Below are 22,263 nucleotides of genomic sequence, written 5' to 3'. Positions count from 1 at the left end.
GGGGTATCTGTGTGCGGGGTGTGGGGTATCTGTGTGGGAGGTGGGGGTTGAGGGTGAGTATTAACTCTTATGGTCCTTTTTCTGTTTTGAAGATGATTCTAAGGGAAGACTCTATGAACTCGCTGGGTGCCCCCTCCCTAATGGAATGGGTACCGGCCAGTCGCGCCGGGCATAAATCCCTGATACATTAGATATCAATCCCCACATTGACCCTGACCCGGTGCCTAGCGGTCCCCAGGGTTTCTCTGTCCGTGCAGTAGCTGCCTCTGCATTTCAATGAGGGCGGCAGCTCTTGAGAAACAGGGCGAAATTTGCCAACAAGTATGAGCGAGAAGGGCACCTTGTGCCCCTAGAGCAGAATGCCACAGTGGGCACCTAGACAGGACTGTGCACTGTGGGCCTGTTATTCTTCCAGAGTCGGGGCAGGAGATTGAATCCTTACTACCTCCCAATGAATAAAAATCAGGTTCAACGACCCTCCGGTCGGCACGGCCTTTACTCCGGGGTTATACGGATAACAAAGTGTTCAACTTAGTGAGTGCCGGTGTTGGTGACAGTGTGTGTTTTCTGAGAGTGATTCCTGGTTATTCTGGCCGCCTTGGTGGAGGGAGATGGTGCAGCTCCTGCTGCTGCTGCTGCTGGTGAACCTGTCCTCCCAGTCAGATGGCAGTGCAGTACCACCCACCCCCCACCCAGCAGCACCTTTCCTCGTTGTTTCCATCCTCCTCAGCACGGTCGCTTCCCAGCACCATCGCGCGGGGAGGATTGCTCGCAGTCTGACCATTGTAACTCCACAAAGTATTTAAATTTGGCCAAGACGTCACCCGAGGAGGTGGATGATCTGGTTTCGCGAATTTCTATAAAAACCTTGAACACACACACACAAGAAAAAAAAACCCCAGGCCCAGTAAGTCTCTCTCTCTCTCACACACACACACACACACACACAGCCCACTGCAGCAGCTCTCCGCTGGAAAGTGTTCACCACGGGCCGGCCGTTTCCACCCGGAACCCAACAGTAAGTTCTGACAGTGTTGCCTCTCCTGTCATTTCTGATCGATTCTGTTTCGTGTTTAATTTCCCCCTCCTGGCCAGGAGTGAGGAGTGGAGCTGTGAACATTTTTTTGCGGATTTGTTGTTGCTGTGGCTGGGATCTGGGCAGCTGCTCCCGGGGCTGAGGGCAGGGAGTCACCCCTTACATGTGCTTTCAGGATTCAAGGCCAAAAGAGGTTGGTCAAATCCGAGTCCGCTCTTGGAATACTTTTGAGAAGGGCAATTTCTGTCAATACCCGTGAAGGGGGAAGCTCTCTGTTTAACAAGGTGGGATTGGCTGCTTCAGTCCTCTTTGACCGGGCCCTCCACACCATTGTGCCTTCACTCTATAATGTCCACATGGGCTGCGTCTTTCAAACGTGGATGGAGATTGCCTCCAAGGTGAGGGGATTAGCCGCCGTTTTCACCGTTAACACCCTTCAGTAGAAAGCAAAAGCTGCGGGGCCTGGAAACCTGACTCAGGAAACGCTGGAGTAACTCGGCAGGGTCAAAACAGAAGGACTTCAGACGCCAACTCGATGTTCCTCTCTCCACTCCTGCTGAGTTTCTCCAGTCAATTCTGTTTGTGGTTAACAGTACCGTTTCCTATTCTCTGAATGACAGGAGCCAGGGTGATTCTGTGCAATAAACTAGAAACTTTCTGATTGCTTTTCGATTTATACCCGATTGGTTTTGATGTCTGAGCCCATGAAAATGCATGGAGCTGGAAATTGATGATTTAAAGCCCGTTATTGAGCGAACCTGGCATTTTAACTGTATTCTCTAATATTCTGTATTGGAGCCTATCAGGGATTGATCTCGGTCAGTGACGGTAGGAAACACCGAGTATTACCCACCGGCTGAGAATGATCTGTTCCACCTGGGGAGTGGAGTTGGGAATGTCGGTGATTAAAGACGGAAAACTGTCCTTCTTTTCTGTTTTTGCAGCAGAATTCCTGATGGTTACTAATTTTCCTTTTAGCCAACGTCACAACGAAAGATAATTTAAAATTTCCTTTCGGAAGAAGAACAAGGATAAAAAAAGAAACGAACTCTTAACAGGAAAAGTTTTTCAGTCAGGATTTAGTTTTCAATAGGACAGGATTATCACTCCCCACACACAATAATTTCACGAATGACTGGGGAGGGGTTGAAATATTAATGTTTCTCTTAAAATTGTGAATCTTCTTTCACAATGCACAGCAGTAAAAATAAAGAAAAAAATAAATCAAGCTGTGATTTTTGTTGTTTGTGTAGGAGCCGAACGGAGCTTCTCCGGGATTTGGGACACTTTGTTAACCCGAGCCCCGGGCTGGTTATGCTGCCGCTCGGCCTGCACTTCCTGGCGGCTCTGGGCACCGCTCTCGCCTCGCTCCTGTCTCTGCTGCTCCTGCTCGCCGTCTCCCGCCAGCTGTGGACCCTCGGCTGGAATGTGCGCAGAGACCGGGGCAACAAGCTGCCCCTGCCCAAGGGCTCGATGGGCTGGCCGTTACTCGGAGAGACGCTGCACTGGATGGTGCAGGTAGGTAGGGCAGGGCAGCTGGCGGGAGTTCCTGAGCTTGGTGCCAGTGAGGTGTCTCTAAGACACACACACACAGCTATAGCAGGAGCCCCGGGCACTGAGGTACTATTCCTGGTTCTCACTTTGCTGTCTTCGATCACAGTTTGAGGGTCTCTGCCGTGAGTAGGTGCCCTGCAGATCTCTTCGTGTTAGAATCCCCCCACTCCACACAAAGCCCCTCTTTTATATCTTTCTCTTTAAAAAGAAAGTTCCCCACCAATGAACGGATTACATGCGGCCCAAGTAAACGACATGATCCCAATAAATCTGCTCAAGCTCTGGCCTACCCTCCCAGGTTCCAGCCCAGTATAAATGGTAGCAAGCAGGTGATTATAAAGCAACCAGTCATCAGTCATTATAACCACCCTCCTCAACAACAGAAACAAAAGGGTAACGAGAGCCTGGGTTCAGGAACGGAACCTGTCATCATGTCTGCATCCCACAATCAGCATTTGTTTCAGATGTTGTGGAAAGCGGTCAGGCTCCATTAGCACAGCTCTGACTTGGCAAGGGCCGTCCCATTCAGCACAGAGTGTAGCTAATCCAAGCTCTGAAATTCCTGTGGCAGTCGTTCCATTGTTTTTGCGATGTTTGGGTTAACCAGTGACCGCGCAATGTAGGTCCCCTGAATCCCAGCTCCAGCAAGGGAGAGGTATCTGAGGACGGGCTGTGCTTTAGAACTACACTGCTCAGGGATGTGCAGCTGAGATGCTTGGTAATGTTCAAGGATGTATAGCTGGTTAGGGATTAGGGCAGGGGATGGGAGCCTTTTCAAAGGTCGGTGCAGTATCGATGGGCCGAATGATCTCTTTCCGCACTGAGAGAGGCCGAACCGCGGCTGAGTGAGCGGATATCATTCATTTCAGGTATTATTCATAGCTGGCAGCTTGGAACTGACCCTGTCCCTTTCCCAAGCACTGTCACTGCACACACAGGCACAAAGAAAAAGACAGAGACTACACGCACGCACACAGGCACAGTAAGGGACACAGACACACAGGTAACTGCAGTCACTGCTTGTCTCGGCAGGGCTCCAAGTTCCACGCTTCCAGGAGAGAGAAATACGGCAATGTTTTTAAGACGCACTTGCTGGGCCGCCCGGTAATCCGAGTGAGCGGCGCCGAGAACATCCGCAGAATCTTGCTGGGGGAGCACCGCCTGGTGAGTGCTCAGTGGCCCCACAGCACCAGGCTCCTGCTGGGACCCAACACACTGGGCAACTCGAACGGGGAGTTACATCGTCAGCGGAGGAGGGTGAGTGAGTGCCCGTGCCAGGGCAGGCAGGGGGCCGGGGGAGAGCCTGGGGGCCGGGGGGGAGAGACTGGGGGCCGGGGGAGAGAGCCTGGGGGCCGGGGGAGAGAGCCTGGGGGCCGGGGGAGAGACTGGGGGCCGGGGGGAGAGAGCCTGGGGGCCGGGGGAGAGAGAGCCTGGGGGCCGTGGGAGAGAGAGCCTGGGGGCCGGGGGAGAGAGCTTGGGGGCCGGGGGAGAGAGGTTGGGGGCCGGGGGAGAGACTGGGGGCCGGGGGAGAGACTGGGGGCCGGGGGGAGAGAGCCTGGGGGCCGGGGGAGAGAGAGCCTGGGGGCCGGGGGAGAGAGAGCCTGGGGGCCGGGGGAGAGAGAGCCTGGGGGCCGGGGGAGAGAGAGCCTGGGGGCCGGGGGAGAGAGAGCCTGGGGGCCGGGGGAGAGAGCTTGGGGGCCGGGGGAGAGAGGTTGGGGGCCGGGGGAGAGAGGGCTTTCCCGGACACTGGGCGCCAGGAGAGAGGGCGTAGGGTGGGTGTTGTCAGATTGGCCCCTCTCCCATTACAGGTGGGAGTGAGCGGGGAGATCTGTCCGGCTTTAACCGGAGCACAGGCGGCTACGGAATGTCCCCATGGTCATCCAGGAGCTCACTCTCTAAGCAAAAAGGCAAAACACTGCGGCCGATGGCGATCCGGAATAAACCCGCAGAGTGCTGGAGAAATGCAGCAGGCCTGGGAACATCTGTGGGGAGAGGTTCTCCAGCGCTCTGCCTCTGTTAGAGCGCTCTCTCTCTCATTCAGTTTGAACTCTTGTCTCTTAAAAAATCACTCACCAGGTTATAGTCCAACGAGTTTATTTGGAAACAGTAACTTTTGGAGCGCCGCTCCTTCAATGTGTTAGAACTCTGCCTCTCTCACTCATTCTGGCTCTGTGTTCAAGCTCTCTCTCACACACACACACACACACACACTCAAGTTAAAAATCACACAACATCAGGTTTAATTGGAAGCACTAGCTTTCAGAGCGCCGCTGTGCACAACCACTTGATGAAGGGACAGTGCTCCGAAAACTAGTGCTTCCAATTAAACCTGGTGTTGTGTGATTTTTAACTTTGTACTCCCCAGTCCAACACCTGCACCTCCAAATCATTATTCTCACTCTGTCTCTGTACAAGAGCTCTCTGTCACTGTGTGTGTTACAATTAACTGTCTCACTCACTCTGGCTGTGTTAGAGCTCTCTCACACTCTGAGCTCTCTCTCTCTCTGTTAGAACTAACTGACTCACTCACTTTGGCTCTGTGTTAGAGCTCTCTCTTATTCTGTTAAAACTCTCTCTCAGTCTCTCTGTATTAGAGCTCTCTCGCTCACACAGACACTGTCTCTGTGTTAGACCTTTCTCTCTCACTCACTCACTCTCTCTCTCTGTCGCCGTTACAGATACTGGCCCGGGTATTCAGCCACGCCGCTCTGGACAGTTACCTCCCCGGGATCCAGCGGCTGATCCGTTCCCGGGTCCGGGCTTGGTGCAGGGAGCCGGCTCCGGTCGCTGTCTACCCGGCCGCCAAGGCGCTGACTTTCTGCATCGCCGTCCGGGTCCTGCTGGGTTTACAGGCGGCCGAGCAGCAGCTGGACCGCTTGGCCGCGACCTTCGAGCAGCTGATGGAGAACATCTTTTCGCTGCCTGTGGACATGCCGTTCAGCGGCTTGCGGAAGGTAAATCCCCCTCAGTCTCCGATCCACAGAGGGTCTGTCCCTGGGGGCGGCTCCCCCACCCCATCCACCCACCCACTCCCTCCCAGCTCCCCCACCCACTCCCTCCCAGCTCCCTCACCCACCCACTCCCTCCCAGCTCCCTCACCCACCCACTCCCTCCCAGCTCCCTCACCACACCCAACCCACCCACCCACTCCCTCCCAGCTCCCCCACCCACTCCCTCCCAGCTCCCCCACCACACCCAACCCACCCACCCACTCCCTCCCAGCTCCCCCACCACACCCAACCCACCCACCCACTCCCAGCTCCCCCACCCCACCCAACCCACCCACCCACTCCCTCCCAGCTCCCCCACCCCACCCACCCACTCCCTCCCCCCCCCAATCCCTTCCCCCCACTCCCTTCCCCACCCACTCCCTTCCCCACCCACTCCCTCCCAGCTCCAGGCTGTGGGACCTGGCCTGGGGCAAAGACTGAGTCAGCTTCCCCCATTCCCCGCTGTTGACTCAGCCCAGCCCCTGTGCTATGACCACATTCCCCGAACATTGAAGGGAGGCTTTTGCCAGCAAGCGGTTATCTGTACGAATCCATTCGACCCATCATGTCCGTGCCAGCTACCTATCTATTCTAGTTGCCTTTTCCAGCCCTAGATGCTATGGCGCTTCATATAAATATTCCAACAATGTTATGAGGGTTTCTGTTCTACCTGCCTTTCAGGTAGTAATTTCAGATCCCCACTATCACCTAAATGTCAAACGGTCTTCCTCCCCGTCTCTCTAACCTTCCTGCCCTTTCCCGCCCCCTCCGCTAAGGGGGAAACACGTCAATCTAATCCGTCAGAATTATCTCTCAGCTCGGCACCATCTCAGTATTGGTTCTCCCTCTGGTTTGTGGAAGGTTTCCTTTCCCATCTCGCCAACTCTGATTTTGGAGTTTCCCTAAAAGCGCTGTTTCTGTCCGGTAATGTGCGCTTGGTCATACAGTAAACAGCAGGGGCTTTCAAACGAAGGGGCTAGCTGCTGTCAAATTGGCCGGGTGTCTGACAGGGCAGGAACTGCAGGTATCGGAGACTGCACTGAAAACAATAAATGCTGGAGATCACAGCGGGCCAGGCAGCGTCCACACAGAGAGAGAGAGAGACGAAGCGGACGTTTCTATTCCTGATGACTGCTCCTCAGAGCTGTAGGGTCTTACAGGGTCAGTCGCTCTGCGATTCAGAAAAGGGACGGCTCCGAATTCTCTCATTGTGGGAAGGGAACGCCGTATTGAATTCGGTTCTCGGGCAGGTTCTCATATATAATGGTCGTTTTCCGTTCAATCAGGGCCTCAAAGCACGGGACGCACTCCACCAGTACTTGGAAACCGCGATCGCAGAAAAGCTGCAGGCGGAGCGGCTGCTTTCTCAGCCTGACGCTCTGAGCTTGATGCTGCGCAGTGCCCGGGAGAATGGCAGCGAGTTAAACCTCCAGGAGCTGAAGGTAAGCGGTGAATGAGCTCGCCTCTTGTCCAAATATCACAGCCTTGGTCTGATCGAGACATTTGATTTAAAAAGACACCTCTGGGTATATGAATAGGAGGGCGTTGAGAGGGGTATGGGCCAAAGGCTGGCAGTTGGGACTGGATTATTTGCCTAAACATTCGAATAATCAAAATTGTCAGGAAACGAAGTGAGGTGTGCAGTGCTGTCTTACTAATACCAGCTACTGTGTGTTTTCGTTCAGTGTTCGGACCCTGTGCTGCCGAGAAATAGCTCGGGCTTATTATACTCACCACCCGCATAGTCTCCTGAAGCGGCTGCTATTTCCTGGCAATACTTACAGTGATGTGTAAACAGCACCCACCTTCCAGTCCTCTCCCAGCCCCCACCCAGCAGGAGGATCTCAACCAGGCAGGGGCAGATCGGCCGAGTTTTCTTTCAAATAGAAGTAAATGTATCTGGGAAACCTTTCTGCCCTTGATTGTCCCTTCCGGCACTTACGGTGAAACAATGGCTTAATTGCTCCAAAAACCAAGTCTTTTGTGCTTGTTTGTTGTAGTGAATCGTCTTAATCTGAATTAATTTTAAACCGGGAATGAGAGCAGCTGCTAGGATTGAAAATGTTGTCTGAACGCGTCTTTTCAAACCGTGTCTGGTCCCAGTTAGAATGGCAACTCCTTTCCTAGGTAGTTGTTGTAAGGTCACCCATTCTGGCCCAGCATAGACGCGACACTTCCTTATATTGGCGTGGGTGAGGCCGAAATATGGTTTTGAATGATGAACAAAATCTCAATATTGCGGTGCCAGAAATCTAAAATAATTAAGGGAGTGCTGTGAATGTGGAGCAGGTCAGGCAGGATCTGTTCTGAAAGACCTGAATCGTTATCTCCTCTTCACAGGTACACCCTAAGTGCTGAACTGTCCAAGCATTTATTATTTTAAATTAATATTTCTAAATCTAGAGCCCGCTGAATTTGCCCACCATGCAGTTAGCTTTCTCTACCCACAGTCTTTCTCTCTGGATTCGGGATGGCCCGTAATTCGGGATTCACTCTGTACCTGTGGTATTGGTACAAAGTGCAAACTGACGCTGTGGTGTAAATGCGCGATTTGGTTCGAGCTCATCTGTGGTAATGGTTTCACCGGACTCCATGCCATTGTTATTGGAAAACAAGGACATTGAAATTGAAGCGTTAAAAAGAATTTGCTGGTGAAATTCATAGGCCAGGCAGCATCTGTGGGAAGAAAGCAGAGTTAACATTTCCAGTCCAGAACATTGAAATTGGCCCATTATGATCTTCCCTGATATTGCAGCAAAAATAAAGGTGCAGATTTACTTCACGAATCAAGCATTAAAGTACAGACGAGAGGAAGGCAACATTCCTGTTTTCTCAGCCTTAATTTTAGTAACTTAAAAACAGAATATTCTTCTTCATGACAGAGTAAGAAATATTTAGAATACACTGTGGTGACATAACAAATCGAGGGGTTTCCATGCTTTGCTGTGCAAGTGAGAAATTTCATGAACATAATTTCAATTAACTGCTTTTATTGATGCCAATACTTAAAATAACCTTTCCGAAGTTAGACTTTTCAAAATCATTAAAACTGAAAAGAAAATGAAAATGGTATTCAAAAGTGTGCCTGTGATAACATACTGCAGGCTATCTGTCCCGGGAGAGATTTTTCTTTATTCTTCCTCTTTTCCCATTTCATTTTAGTTTGATAAGAAGGAGATGCAAAAGGAAATCTCCCTACAATTAGACATGCCACCAATGATCAAAAGAACATCACTCAATGAGTCGTTGGTACCTAGTCAATATTATGACTGATGCTTGTAACTTGGGGGATGTATATTGCAGTTAGTTCAAAGTGGGGTTTGAATAAAAATAACTGTCCCACTGTACAATGATTTTGATTTTACTAAGAAAGGATTTACATGACAAACTTAGTTGCAGTATGAAGAAAGTTCCATGTTGTTTTGATATTACATTTTTAATGTTGTTCTGGGCTATCTTTTCAGTGATTGCTGTGAAGTTCATGGAGAAAAACCCCTCATTGCTGCAGTTGGTTTTAGATTAAGTGCATTTTCAACACTGGTTTGCACATTACTCAGCCAAGAACATAGCGCTTTTTAAAAAACATTTGACCTTAATTTTAATGCCCAAGATGTCACTATTTTTGAAACACTTTGTAATTATTGAGAGAGTAGTTTGTGTTCTGTGTTTGTAGAACTAATGCTTGGGAAGAATGCCTGGCAAACAGGAGCCAGTCAAAGCAAAAATGTTTGGTATTGAAGTGCAGTTATACACGTACTTTTGCATGAGTCCTAACTAGGTTTTTCACTGGAATAATAAATACAATATGCTCTGTTGAACTATCACACTACTTCCCTCTGACATCGCATTGAATATAAATCCAGAATCTTCAGAAATTACATTCAAGAGATATTTCAGGATCCCTGGGACATGCTAGGATTTAGCATTTAAGACATTTTGTTTTTATGATACTTTGATAAAGTGAATCCTTCTGCACACTTTTATGAAAGTGTTTGTCTCGTGTAAATATGGACATGGAGCCTTTTCCTGGCTCTTACAATTCAATTTAAAGGCAATTACTGCAAACTAGATACATTTAGTTCAAAACAATTCTCCACATCCTATTCTTAGATGTTAATAATATTAAGTTAATTATTGTCCTAAAGTCAACACTCGGGACAATAATATAAACCAAAAAATGCAGATTGGTTTCAGAGGTACAAATTGGTGCTTTCTGTCTTGACTGCTCTTTGCTGTGGTGTTAGACTCCCTGAGGCTCCTGCATTGTGAATCTAATTCAATCCTAACAATGATGGAATAATAATGTCAAATGCCTTTACTGTACCACTCCATTTAGTCTTTTCTAAGGTGGCACAGATTAATGATATGAGAATAAAGTAGCTGCTATTCTCCATTTCCCCTTCACTAGTCAGTCAAGGGATCTGTACCCTTGAAAATTTCCAAATACTTATTCATTTTACAACTGGCTCAACCCACAATTCCACTGTCAAAACGGTTGAGGCTAATTGATAGGTGGAAAAGTGTGGCAAAAATTTTAGGTGTTGGTGAGACCTCATCTGGAATCTTGCATACAGTTTTGGTCTCCTTACTTGAGGAAGTGCATGGAAGCAGTTCAGAGAAGGTCCATCAGATTGATTCCAGGGATGAAAGGGCTGTCGAACAAGGAACGGTTGAATAGCTGGGCTTATACTCGCTGCAGTTCAGAAGAATGGGGGTGGAGTGGGATCTGATTGAGATTTATAGAATGCTAAAGGGGATTGATAAGGTGGATGTTGAATAGATGTTTTCCTTGTGGGATAGTCTCAAACAACAGATCATAGGTATAGAGTCAGAGGAGGTAAGTTCAAAATAACAGGAAGGCAGAGTACTAGGTCAATGGAAAGATTGTTGGTAGTGTGGATGTGCAGAGGGATCTTGGAGTCCATGCACATAGATCCCTGAAAGTTGCCACCCAGGTTGATAGTGCTGTTAAGAAGGCATATGGTGTGTTAGAGTTCACTGGTAGAGAGATTGAGTTCTGGAGCTACGATATCATGCTGCAACTATACAAAATGCTAGTGTGGCCGCACTTGAAATATTGTGTACAGTTCAGGTCGCCATATTACAGGAAGGATGTGGTAGCATTGGAAAAGGTGCAGAGGAGAGTTACCAGGATGTTGCCTGGTCTGGAGGGAAGGTCTTATGGGGAACGGCTGAGAGACTTGGGTCTGTTCTCATTGGAAAGAAGAAGGCTAAGGGGGGAGTTTGATCGAGACATACAAGGTGATCAGAGGATTAGATAGGGAAGACTGTGAAAGTCTTTTTCCTAGGATGATGACATCAGCGTGTATGAGGGGACATAAGTGAAAAATTGAGGGGTGATAGATTTAAAACAGATGTCAGAGGCAGGTTCTTTACTCAGAGAGTGGTAAGGGCGTGAAATGCCCTGCCTGCGAATCTAGTTAACTCAGCCACTTTAGGGAGATTTAAACAATCCTTGGATAAGCACATGGATGATGATGGGATAATGTAGGGGGACGAGCTGAGAATAGTTCACAGGTTGGCGCAACATTGAGGGCCGAAGGGCCTGTTCTGCGCTGTATGTTCTATGTTCTATGTTCTAAAATGGAGAAGAGAGAAACTACTTCTTTCAGAGGGTTGTGAATCTGTGGAACACACTTTCCTGGAATGCTGTGGAGGCAGAATCAATCAACAGATTCAAGAAAGAAGGAAATATGTTTCTAATGAAAAATGGGATAAAGGACAATGGGGGAGCATGGAGGTAGTGGAATTGAGACCAGGATAAGAGCAGCCACAGTCATGTTAAATGGTGGAGTGGGCTCAAAGGGTTGAATTTCCTACTCCCCCTCCTAAGTCAGATATAAAATTAGCAATTTCCTTGTCTCTGATGCTCACACAGTTGGCCCAACTTGTCTGCTTTTAGACATCTGCTGAACACAATACAAATTATTTCAGCATTTTATGAAAAATAGGACTGGAATCAATGGAGTAAGATGTGAGACTCTTTCAAGGCATTGTCTCCAGGTAAGGGAAAGGAACAAAATGCTGCATGTTGTCAACAGCAATATAGTGAATATTTTATTTCTATTTGTAGATGAAAGGTTTGGGGATTATTTTTAATTAGCTTCCATTTTCACAAAGATTGAATGGCTTGCATAAAGATGGATTAGACTTTATAAGGTTTTTGCAATGGATTAACTGTTGCCACATGTTTCCCTGTGCTAATGAGTATTGTCCCAAGTGCAATGCAATGAAACTGGAGTGGATCATGTGTCCATACTTGTACCAGAGAATGTAAGTCCTAATGGTTAAACTGGTTCAGTAAAAAGACTTAGCCTTATGGCTAAAGACACATGGCTAGCTAATATCTCATTGCCTTTGGAATACATCAGGCCACTGAAATATTATTACATTTTTCCTCAAAGAAAACCTGAATATTAGCAAACTAAAGTTTTTTTCTTATTTATTTTTGCTTCTAATTTCTTTTGTGGAATTTCTGATCATCAATGCTTCTTACTAATTTTCAATGTCATAATTTGGATTGCATGAAGATTTCATTTCATTGTTTAAGAATAACTAGGAAGTGTTTTATAAAACCATACATTTTTCTCCACTAAAGCTGCTGTTTAATTGAGCCACGTGGATATGAGGGGCCCCAGGGTCCATCGCTGGTTACATTGAATTAGCTGATCTTGGTGGAAATGGTTGGATAAAAATGATGTTATGACTTTTGTTTAGAAAGCTGAAAACTAACTAGACTTCCTCTTCTTGCTACCAAATGACCATACTGGGGATGTTTCATTAGCAAATGTAGGAATAGCTTTAGGTGTGATGTCCATCTCTGTTAAATAGCTGTTATTGTTCATCATCTGAGCTCAAACAATATACATGGAGAAAATATCAAAAGTTAATTGATCCCCATGAACTGTACAACAGCAAGGAATACAAAAATAGAAAACATTAAGATGATTGAAAAATAGATGGGAAGCAGATAAGGATTTCAGGTTTGTGATAGCAAGATGTCTCTCTGCTGTTATTACATTTCCCCTTTTTTCAAATAAACCTATGCTATAAGTGGTGGGAGTTTTGTGGTTTAGTGGATAATCTCACTGTGAGAGTCAAAAGCTTCGGATTCACATCCCATTCCAGAACTTGTTTGCCAAGGAAGGTGCATTTCCAAAATGACCAATCAGATTGATTCTCTGTAGATGCGTCATTCACCACCTGTCAGCGGTAGGTGCTGGAAGTGGAACTGGAAGAGATTCCTGGTCAGCAGCATGAAGAGCAGAAAGTTGGAGCCTCCACTGTCACTGGCCGTCTCTCCAAACTATGTTTTGCCTGTAAAAATGCTTGTTACCACCACACCTCAGATAACCAAGTAACAGACCACCACTAGATAAATGAGCTCTTGAAATTTCTAATAACCTGTTTGAAGACGGGTGTAAGAATTAATTTACCCCTCAAACAACAGCTTCAAACCCACAGTTACTTGTTCATTTTTCTCCTGACAATTTGTATGACCTTGCCGTGTGCTACTTTTGCTTATGTTGTAATGGCGGCTACCCTGCAAAATATTCATAGACTAGAAAGCACTTTGGAACAGTCATTGGATTGCAAAGTGTGCTATATAAATGTAAGTTTATTCTTTTCACTTCTGAATAGATGCAGTTTAGGATTCATTTGAAGAACTTTGACAAGTGAAGAATTCTGTAATCTCCTTGGGAAGCATGCTGGTCATAGTGGGGCAAATGGATTAGAGAGCGCGGCTTCCAATGGGTACATTATATATTTCGTATGGAGATTTGCTGCAATTATCCTGTAGGAATTGGATATATATTTCTATAGGGCGTTCCAAAGTACTTTGCAACCAATCTGTCTAACCGCAGCCAACATGGTATAAGTGGGAAATATTGCAGCCAATGTCTGCAAAGCCAGCTTCCAAAAATAGCAACGGAGGAGCTACCTTCATGATGCTGGTTGGGGAATTATTGTTCCCTTTAGTGTCCTGGAACTTCACAACGTTTATTTCTGACATCGTTCTGTCCATGAACATTACAAATTTTATTTCTGATTGCAGTCAGCACTTCTCAACGGTGTGGGGTTTTCCGAATGTCAGCGTGAACCGTGACCAGCTCAGTGGGCATTTACAGAACCCCCCCCAGCCCACCCTACCCTACACACTGATGGAACCGACCAACCTACCCAAGGGGGCAGTCGGTACATCCTTTACAGACTGAAATTATTGAGTGTGTTGGAATAAACAGTCCCTGACGATACATTCCACTTCAACAATATCTGATACTAACGCATTTAGGTTCCACCAGTATATTTTAACGCGCGTTAGCTGCACCGATTGAATCTCGTTCCTTTTTTTTAATCGATGTGTTTTGCCCATTTCCCAAACGGGCGGATGCTCCCGGCAGTTCCTGAGGTTGATCGGTTTACTGCACTTTCAGTGCCATTTATCACCAGCCGCCTCTCTCTCTCTCTCTCTGTCTTTTGCAGGAAGCTGCTGTTGAGCTGATCTTTGCTGCTTTCTCCACCACGGCGAGTGCCAGCACCTCCCTGGTGCTGCTGCTTCTGCAACACTCCGAGGCGCTGGAGAAGGTGAGGCAGGAGCTGGGCCAGCACGGGCTGCTCGCTCCCTGTCAGTGCCCCCTGGAGCGGCCGGGCGCTCAGCGCCGACCGGGAAGCCGAGCCAGTCGGCCGGGGGCTGAAGGCTGCCCTCCGCCTATCCCCCGGGACAGCGGCTCCCTGGCTGATCCCAGCGCGATGCCCGGAGAGAGCCGCCCCCAGTCCCGAACGGAAGCTGAAGCCTGGCACTCTCCGGAAGCCGTGCCTGAGAGAGAGGGGCCAGGCTGTGAGTGCCAGCCCCTCCTGAGGTTGGATACCCTCAGCCGCCTGCGTTACCTGGACTGTGTGGTGAAGGAAGTGCTGCGGCTGCTCCCGCCTGTCTCTGGGGGCTACAGGACAGCCTTACAGACCTTCGAGCTAAATGTGAGTACTACTCCGTGAAGGGAACTCTTCCCTTCCCATGAAGGGGACCACTCGGCCCATCCTGTTTGTACCGCCCCTTTTGGAGCACATTCCCAGTTAGTCCCGTCTCCCCTATAGTGCTGCAAATGCTGTTTTTCCCAATGTTTATGCAATCCCTCAGTGAACATTGTAACTAACTCCGTTCCGGCCGCCCACGGACCCTCTGCATGCTCTCTGGGGACTGAATCTTTCATTCTCCTCCACCACTGGGAGGTGAGCTCCTCCTCTTCCCCCCCCCCCCCCCCCGCCCCTCTCTCTCACACACACACACACACACACACACACTGAGCGAGTAGGTAAGAGTCTGGAGTGGGGGGGGGGGGGGGGGGGACCATGTCTGACAGTGCAGTGTTCAAAAAGGCGATTGGACTGACTTTTGTAAAGGAACAAAGGAACACTGTGGGGGGGGGGGGGGGGGGGGGGGTCATGAAGGCAGGAGGGCTGCACTAACTCCTGATATTGATCAGAGAGCTGGTGCTGACACGATGGGCTGAAGGGCTTCCTTCTGCCCCCTCTCATGGATCCTTTATCAATTACACTGTCGTTTTGTGGGGTTGCAAGTAACTTCCTGCATAGACCTCTGGTCGCTCCAAACCATTCCTTTCAAGTCAATCCCAATGATTGGAGCTGAATATTTAAATGCCCGTGATATTTCTCGTCAATTTGGAAATATCCCCTTATTTCGCAAAGAGCAGAGGAGCCTCCGGTTCATGGGGACTGGAGGGTCACAATGACACCGAAAGGGGTGAAATGGTTAAGTTAGAATGAAAACAGAGGATAGAGGCAGAGCGCGTTTAAACTCACCTGAGACTCCAAGTGGGGCTTTACAATTACTAAATATTTTCCATTTTTATCAGTTTTAGATCATAAATGTCTAAATCTATAGAGCATTGTCTCTTAATGTGTTTAAAGACAGGGATCCCACCGAAAATAAATCCCGACAACCTGAGATTGGACGCCAAGTCTTAAGTACATTATCCCTTTCCTAGCTCAGACACCGCCCTAAAGACAATTAGGAGAGAATTGGCGATTATAGCTACCTTCAAAACTATCCCCCCCACTTGCTGATGGTGATACAGGAAGAGGATGGGGCAACGTAATAACAACTGACCCAATACAACAGACATGGTAATGGGATTGAATATAATGGAAACCCGTGCAATATCAGGACTGCTACATTTGACACTGAGCCATCCCACAGTCCAAGTGAGAGTAACAGGATTCACCTTCATAAAACGAAAGCAAAGGACAGCAAGCACTGAATTTTGAAGAAAGCTCATTAATCTGAAGTCTTCATAGTTGTTACTCCCACCACAGACACTACCTGACCAGAGGAAATTTTCCCCAGCACGTTCTATCTATTAATCTGAAACAAGAATAGAAATTGCTGGAAAAGTTCAGCAGATCTTGCAGCATTTGTGGAGAAAAAGCAGAGTTAATGTTGAACTCTTTTGGTTTCTATCTATAAATCTTTCTGCTTAATGGGATACAGTTTGTACTGGGGTCTGGGATTCTTTCTTGACATCTCTAGTAAGCTGCGGTGAAGCTAATGAGTAAAGCTGGCAGAGCAGGAGAAAAACAATGACGTTCTGACCTGATAAACTCCACTTTTCGACAGTGCAGTCATGCTTTCATGAGGGGGAGGTTGGATGCTAGGCCTGAGGGATTGCTAGACCAACATATTTCAATTTGGGTGTGTCTGGTGTGCCCAAGGCTAAGGTAAACCCATCAGAAACGTTCTTTTTGCCCATCCCAAGTTCCTAGTGTTGGACCATGGCGTCAAGATTGGATTGGTTCACACTATTAGGGAGCAGAAGTCATAGAGTCAAATAGCATGGGGACAAACCCTTCCATCCAATCACTCCACACCAATCATCTTCCCAAACTAAACCAATCCCACTTCCCTGCGCTTGGCCCATATCCCTCCAAATCTTTCCTATTCATGAACTTATCCAAGTGTATTTTAAATGTTGTAACTGTGCCTGCATCCAGCACTTCCTCTGGCAGTTCATTCCAGTACTGCAGTGTTTTGCCATTATCAGAATGGCTGAGCAGGTGACACTTCCATTTTCACCATCTTCCATCAAGCAGATTGAACGATTTACTGGCTGTCAACACCTATGTTTGAACATATTGGGAATGCACATCCCATGGCCAGTGAGAGACATTGTGGGGCTCATACCCAGAACTTCTGGCCCAGAGGTAGAGGCGTTACCACTGTGCCACAAAACCTTCTCCCATCAGAAAGTACATGCATGGATTTCCCAGGCAGGATCTGAAGATACTGATGGTGAAAGGAGAAACATAATATGGTGAAAGAAAGTTCATATTTGTGTCCAATGCCTGATTGAAGTTCAAACACTTCATCAACCACGTTCAGCTGACCTGATACATAGCATGGAATCTTCATGCTCTTATTTTAAAATGTATTCTTTCATGGTATGTGTACATTGTTGGCTAGGCCAGAATTTATTTCCCATTCCTAATTGTCTTTGGGACCATTGTAGTAAGCTGTTTTCTTGAACATCTGCAGTCCATGAGGGCATATGTCCAATTATAGTGCTATTCAGAAGGGAATTTCAGGACCCCGCAACAGTGAAGGAATAACAATGTTGTTTCAAGTCAGGCCAGTGTGTGGCTTGGAGGGGAAATGACAGGTTGTGGTGTTCTTTTGTATCTGCTGCTCTTATTTTTAGGAGGTAGAGATTATGGGCTTGGAAAGTGCTGTCAGAGGAGCCTTGGTGAACTACTACAGCAGCTGGTATACATGGCTGTCAGGTTGTATCAATGGTGAAAGTGCTGAATGTGTAATGTTGTGGATAGGCTGTCAATCAAATTGTTTGCTTTGTCCTGAATGGTGTTGAGTTTCTTGAATGTTGTTCGAGCTGTGGTCATTCAGGTAAATGTACAGCATTCAGATTCACACAGAAATTGTTCAAAAAGCTCAGCAGATCTGGCAGCATCTGCGGAGAGGAATCAAAGTTAACATTTCAGATTCCATGAACCTTGAAGGTAAGCTTTTCCAGCAATTTCTGTTTTCTGGCATCTCCAGTTCTTGCAGTTTCTATTCAGATACACTCCTAATGAAGGGCTTATGCCTGAAATATTGACTCTCCTGCTCCTCAGATACTACCTGACCGGCTGTGCTTTTCCAGCACCACACTCTTCAACTCTGATCTCCAGCATCTGCAGTCCTCACTCACTCCTGACTTGTACAATGTAATATGTGGTGATCAGATTTGGGGAATCCCTTGTTGAGTTACTTCCTGCAGAATTCCAAGTGGTGAACCTACGTTGTAACCACAATATTTATATCGTTGATCCAGCTCAGTTTCTGCTCAATGGTAACCTCAAGATATTGATATGGGAGATTAGGTGACATCAACGCCACTGGATGTTAAGGAAAGATGGTTGGATTCTTTCTTGTTGGAGATGGTCACTGTCTTGCACTTGTGTGTAGTGTGAATAATACTGGCTACTCGTCAGCCCAAACCTGGAGATTGTTCATGTTGATGAACCTTGTCTAATCATCAGTGAATATCCACACTTTGGGACTTTATGATGAAACAGTTTAGCTATTCATTCCTTGAGCCATTAGATTGTCCATCATGTGAAATAGCTGGTTTGGAATTGACACACCGTCTTAATGTCTGTAAATTAAGTTCTCTGAACATACTGGACAGTTTGAATGTATGTTGTACCTTATTACGAGTACAATGCTTTAAATCCATTAGCCAGATACACAAAGCTCACCCACAGCTGTATTCATTGTCAGCTTCTTTTAAAACTTCACTGTTAATATATTCCTCCCTGCAATAATGGGCCATTTGTTGTTATAGTGAAACAGGACAAGCTGCCTTCGGTTTATTTCCCATTTGATATGTATCAGTTTTGTTCAAGCTGTCTCAGTGGGAATACATGCTCAAATTCCTGGCTTCGATGTGGCCAACCTGTTGGAGAATGTGCGCATTTGGAAGGGGATTGTGGGTGAATGGGAAGATAGCAAGCAAAGTTCGTGATGTTCAAATTGCTGGGCAATCTTCTTTCCCAAGGCTGACACGCATGGAATGGTTTATTTGGTGGCGACTAGCAGGTGCGGTGCGCTTTTAAACCGCAGTTCCGCCTGTTTACTGGAGTGGAGAAAGAAATGGGGATAGGAGGTTGGGGCAAATGTCACTATGGAATTGAAATTAAATTGCCTCTGACCTTGTCACATGGTCGCAATTGAGACCACAAATCCATCGCCTTAAGCTTTACCTCTCCTCCTCTTCCACAAATCATCACTCATTCAGAACAGAATAGGCCCTGTCTTTGCATATACACAGGGCTTCTCACTCATAATCCCCTTTGATTGGAAAACTCGTTTGGTTCCCCATTCCCCTACCCATTGACCTCAATATCTGCAAACGCCCCCTCCCCATTGTGACTCGCTAATCTCCTCTAACTATTGATCGTTATACACAGCCGCTTAATTCTAGCTCATTGCTGCTTCCCTCATGTTTATTTCCGGCGCTGACAGAAGGAGACAGTTTGTCAGTAATCGTGTGCCCCTGTCTTTAGCATTCGGTTTTGCCAGCGCGTTCCCTGATTTTAAAAACCTCTTGACCTGTCTTTTCCCTAAATCTTTCTGACTTCCGTTGTCTGCTCATGTTCCCCACTGCCCCTAAAAAAAATCGCTTTGAAACGTGTTAGAGTGTATTTAGCAATATGTTGTAGCCTTTATGATCGTTATTAGCAACTTAAGCAGAACCTCTAACAGGAGATTGCAACATTAAAGGAGGGTGTTGATGTACCTTTCAATTAAATGTTTGTTATCTTTCCCGTCATTTAAAATGACATAACTCAATCGTTCATTTTAACGAAGCTGCTTTGTCTAATTCCCAGGGATGTCAGATTCCCAAAGGTTGGAATATTATCTATAGCATTCGTGACACACAAGAGACGGCAGCCGTCTACCTGAACCCGGATACTTTCGATCCCGACCGCTTTGGACCGGAGCGGGATGAGAGCAAAGCGGGGAGGTTTAATTATTTACCTTTCGGAGGGGGTGTTCGGAGCTGCGTCGGCAGAAAACTGGCGCAAGTGATCCTCAAAACACTGGCGGTGGAACTGAGCAGCGCGGCGACCTGGGAACTGGCGAGCGCTACCTTCCCCAAGATGCAAACTGTCCCGGTTGTGCACCCTGTCGATGGGCTGAAGGTTCGCTTTCACCGCCTGGGTGGCATGGTGACGAAATGAAAGAGTCCCTCAGGGAATGACCAAAAAAAAGACAATGTTGCTGTTTATGATCGATATTTGACAGGAGTTCATTTCCCGTGACTTTATAACAACCCGCCGGACTGTTTTCCAGGAAAAGTAAATAGTGTTAAGTGAGCAAATGTCCACTGATTACAGTAGTGAGCAGTCTATTTCTGATGGCCCATTCAGGTCGGTTACTATTGAACATCTGTCCTGCGAATAAGTCAAGAGTAACCTTTGAAAGCTGGGACTCCCGTATAAATACTGTCAAAGCACTGTACTAAATCTATGCACTTAATCCTCGGGATGTACTGACGTACCCACAGGTAGGACCGAAAGACCAGAATGGTAGTTTTCTATCGACTGAGAACTTGGAATGAATTCCTGCTCGCTTTCAAATTCGCTGTTTCCGCTGGGTTTTACCGAGGAACCGGATGGTTTCATAAAACGCGGACTTAACCGTGTTTCCTTTAGTTTACCCCCAAGAATGAACGTCGGTAACTTCTCCAGCTATCAGAGGATCATGTACACTGTGGCCAAAAGACAGCGTGATGAGCCTGTTCCTGGACAGAGGGTGTCGCTCGTGTCGGATTATAACCGCTCCAGTTATTAATAGGACCGCAGTTGTGTGGAGCCGATGGGGGAAGGGTGTGTGTGGGCTGTCTGAGGGTCCGGAATAAGGAGTCAGATGGAGAGATGGGCAGAGTGAGGGTCCTGAATGAGGAATGAGCGGAGGAGGACCGGGCTGTGAGGGTCCTGAATGAGGAGTTATGTTGAGGAGGGATGGGCTGAGTGAGGGTCCCGAATGAGGAGGGGATAACGCGCTTTACTTTGTAATCCATCCCCAGCTTTGAACTGACTTCAGTTTTCTAGCACGTTTGTCATCTTTTACAATAATCAAAGGATGGACCGGTGGATATGTGCAGCATCCCACAGATTAAACCACTAGAAACATCGCAAGTTCGCTAAATGTCATCATTAAGATTCAAACGGGAATCTGAATTATTCTTAATATTCTGATCGAGAGGATTTGTTTCCCGTCAGATTCCGGGCAGAGCATCGCGTCCGCAGTTTCTAAGCGATAAACACCCATTCTGTACTGGGAGAGTTGTAGAAACAGGCCTGCTTTATAAATGATCCCGCGTCATTAAATCTTTGACACGTCTGTTCGCTTCTCCATTTACATTGTTGTGACAATGTGGTGGAAATATGTCTGTTGTAACAGCTCATTAATAATTGTTATGAAGTAGGAAAATGTTGAGTTATCAGTGCATGAGAACCCATTGGCATAAGGCGCTGCGGTTGTAATGTTGAATATAAAATATTTAGTTCGGAAAGTTTTAATAACAAAACTGAGACTGACTTGATTTCAAACGTAGTGAAGTGGTACTGTTTAAACCCCAATAGGAGGCATTAAAACCAGTGGCTTAAGTGAATGAAACATTTTGTCCCTTTTTGTTGGTTTTGTGTATTTGAACTCCTGCGAAAATGATATTATGACCATTTTCCCCCCTCATTTGTTCGCTGGTGAACGATAAAAGCGGTAATATGAACAGTATCATTGTCGAGTGGACGCATCTCTAAGAAACTAAAACACCTCGTCTCGGTTCACGTTTTTCTCTTCCGGTAAACAGCAGCCCTCTGTTCCCTTAATCAAGTGACCATTCCTCACCCTTAAACCAAGCGGCCTCGTGTCTTGAGCTATACCTGACCACCACCTGCCCAGCACTAACCCGTTGCACCTTCAGAAGCAACTGTCCGCAGGCCAACTCTGTTTCACTGCAAATAAAAAAGCCTACAATCATGAACCAATCCTCAATTCTGAATCTACCCCAGTATTCAAGCGTTAATCTTGACACCAAACTGAGAGGTTTTACTGAATTCCACTGAGCTGCCGGATTATGGGGCTGCAGTGGAATTATTTATTGAGCTTGCTGGAGTCGGAAAGGCTTCTCAGCCCAGGTTCCTCACTCCCCATTTACACAAGAGTACACTTCCTGGCAGGGGTTATTGGATAATGATCACTAACAGAAATCCGTCCTCCCTAGCCCAGGGCTTCGAGGTAAGTTGCTGCACCCGCTGAGATCAGCAGCTAACCGTGCACATCCTGAAAAATCGGCTTCCCCTGCACGTCTCAGCATCAAACCAGCACATACACAACGAGGGGCGAAACAGGACTCGTGGTGACCCTTTAGGTACCAATCCAGAAGTGGATTCTCCGGTCATTGCAATGTGGGGCTGTATGCCCGATTGCGCTATCTGTGCCACTCATCTCTGAGACCAGTGATAGCAGGGTCACTACCACTGGCCTGAAGCAGCTAATTCAACATGGACAAGATGTCAGCTCTCTGAACAGTAGCACTGATTTGTCCATGTTTCCACTCAGAGAGCATGGGGTAATTGCAAAAT

General features: G+C 47.1%; 1 protein-coding gene across 3 annotated transcripts; it reads left to right on the top strand.

Annotated features, from left to right (window-relative positions):
- The first annotated feature begins 2,350 nt into the window (after positions 1-2,350).
- LOC132826449 (cytochrome P450 26C1-like) lies at positions 2,351-21,221 on the top strand. Of its 3 annotated transcripts, none has more exons than XM_060842382.1 (7): positions 2,351-2,554; positions 3,623-3,847; positions 5,269-5,544; positions 6,867-7,022; positions 14,086-14,220; positions 14,425-14,577; positions 19,501-21,221. In XM_060842382.1, exons 1-7 carry the CDS (start codon positions 2,351-2,353, stop codon positions 19,852-19,854), a joined length of 1,503 nt encoding a protein of 500 aa, XP_060698365.1. In that variant the 3' UTR covers positions 19,855-21,221. The 3 variants fall into 3 exon arrangements, with proteins under 3 accessions (XP_060698365.1, XP_060698363.1, XP_060698366.1); XM_060842380.1 differs by having other exon boundaries at positions 14,086-14,281; positions 14,429-14,577; XM_060842383.1 differs by lacking the exon at positions 3,623-3,847.
- The last annotated feature ends 1,042 nt before the right edge of the window (positions 21,222-22,263 follow it).

Source organism: Hemiscyllium ocellatum, chromosome 22 (assembly GCF_020745735.1).
Source record: "Hemiscyllium ocellatum isolate sHemOce1 chromosome 22, sHemOce1.pat.X.cur, whole genome shotgun sequence".
NCBI lineage: Eukaryota > Metazoa > Chordata > Chondrichthyes > Orectolobiformes > Hemiscylliidae > Hemiscyllium > Hemiscyllium ocellatum.
The sequence above is the reverse complement of the archived record's forward strand: the minus strand, read 5'-3'. Positions and strand labels throughout refer to the sequence as shown.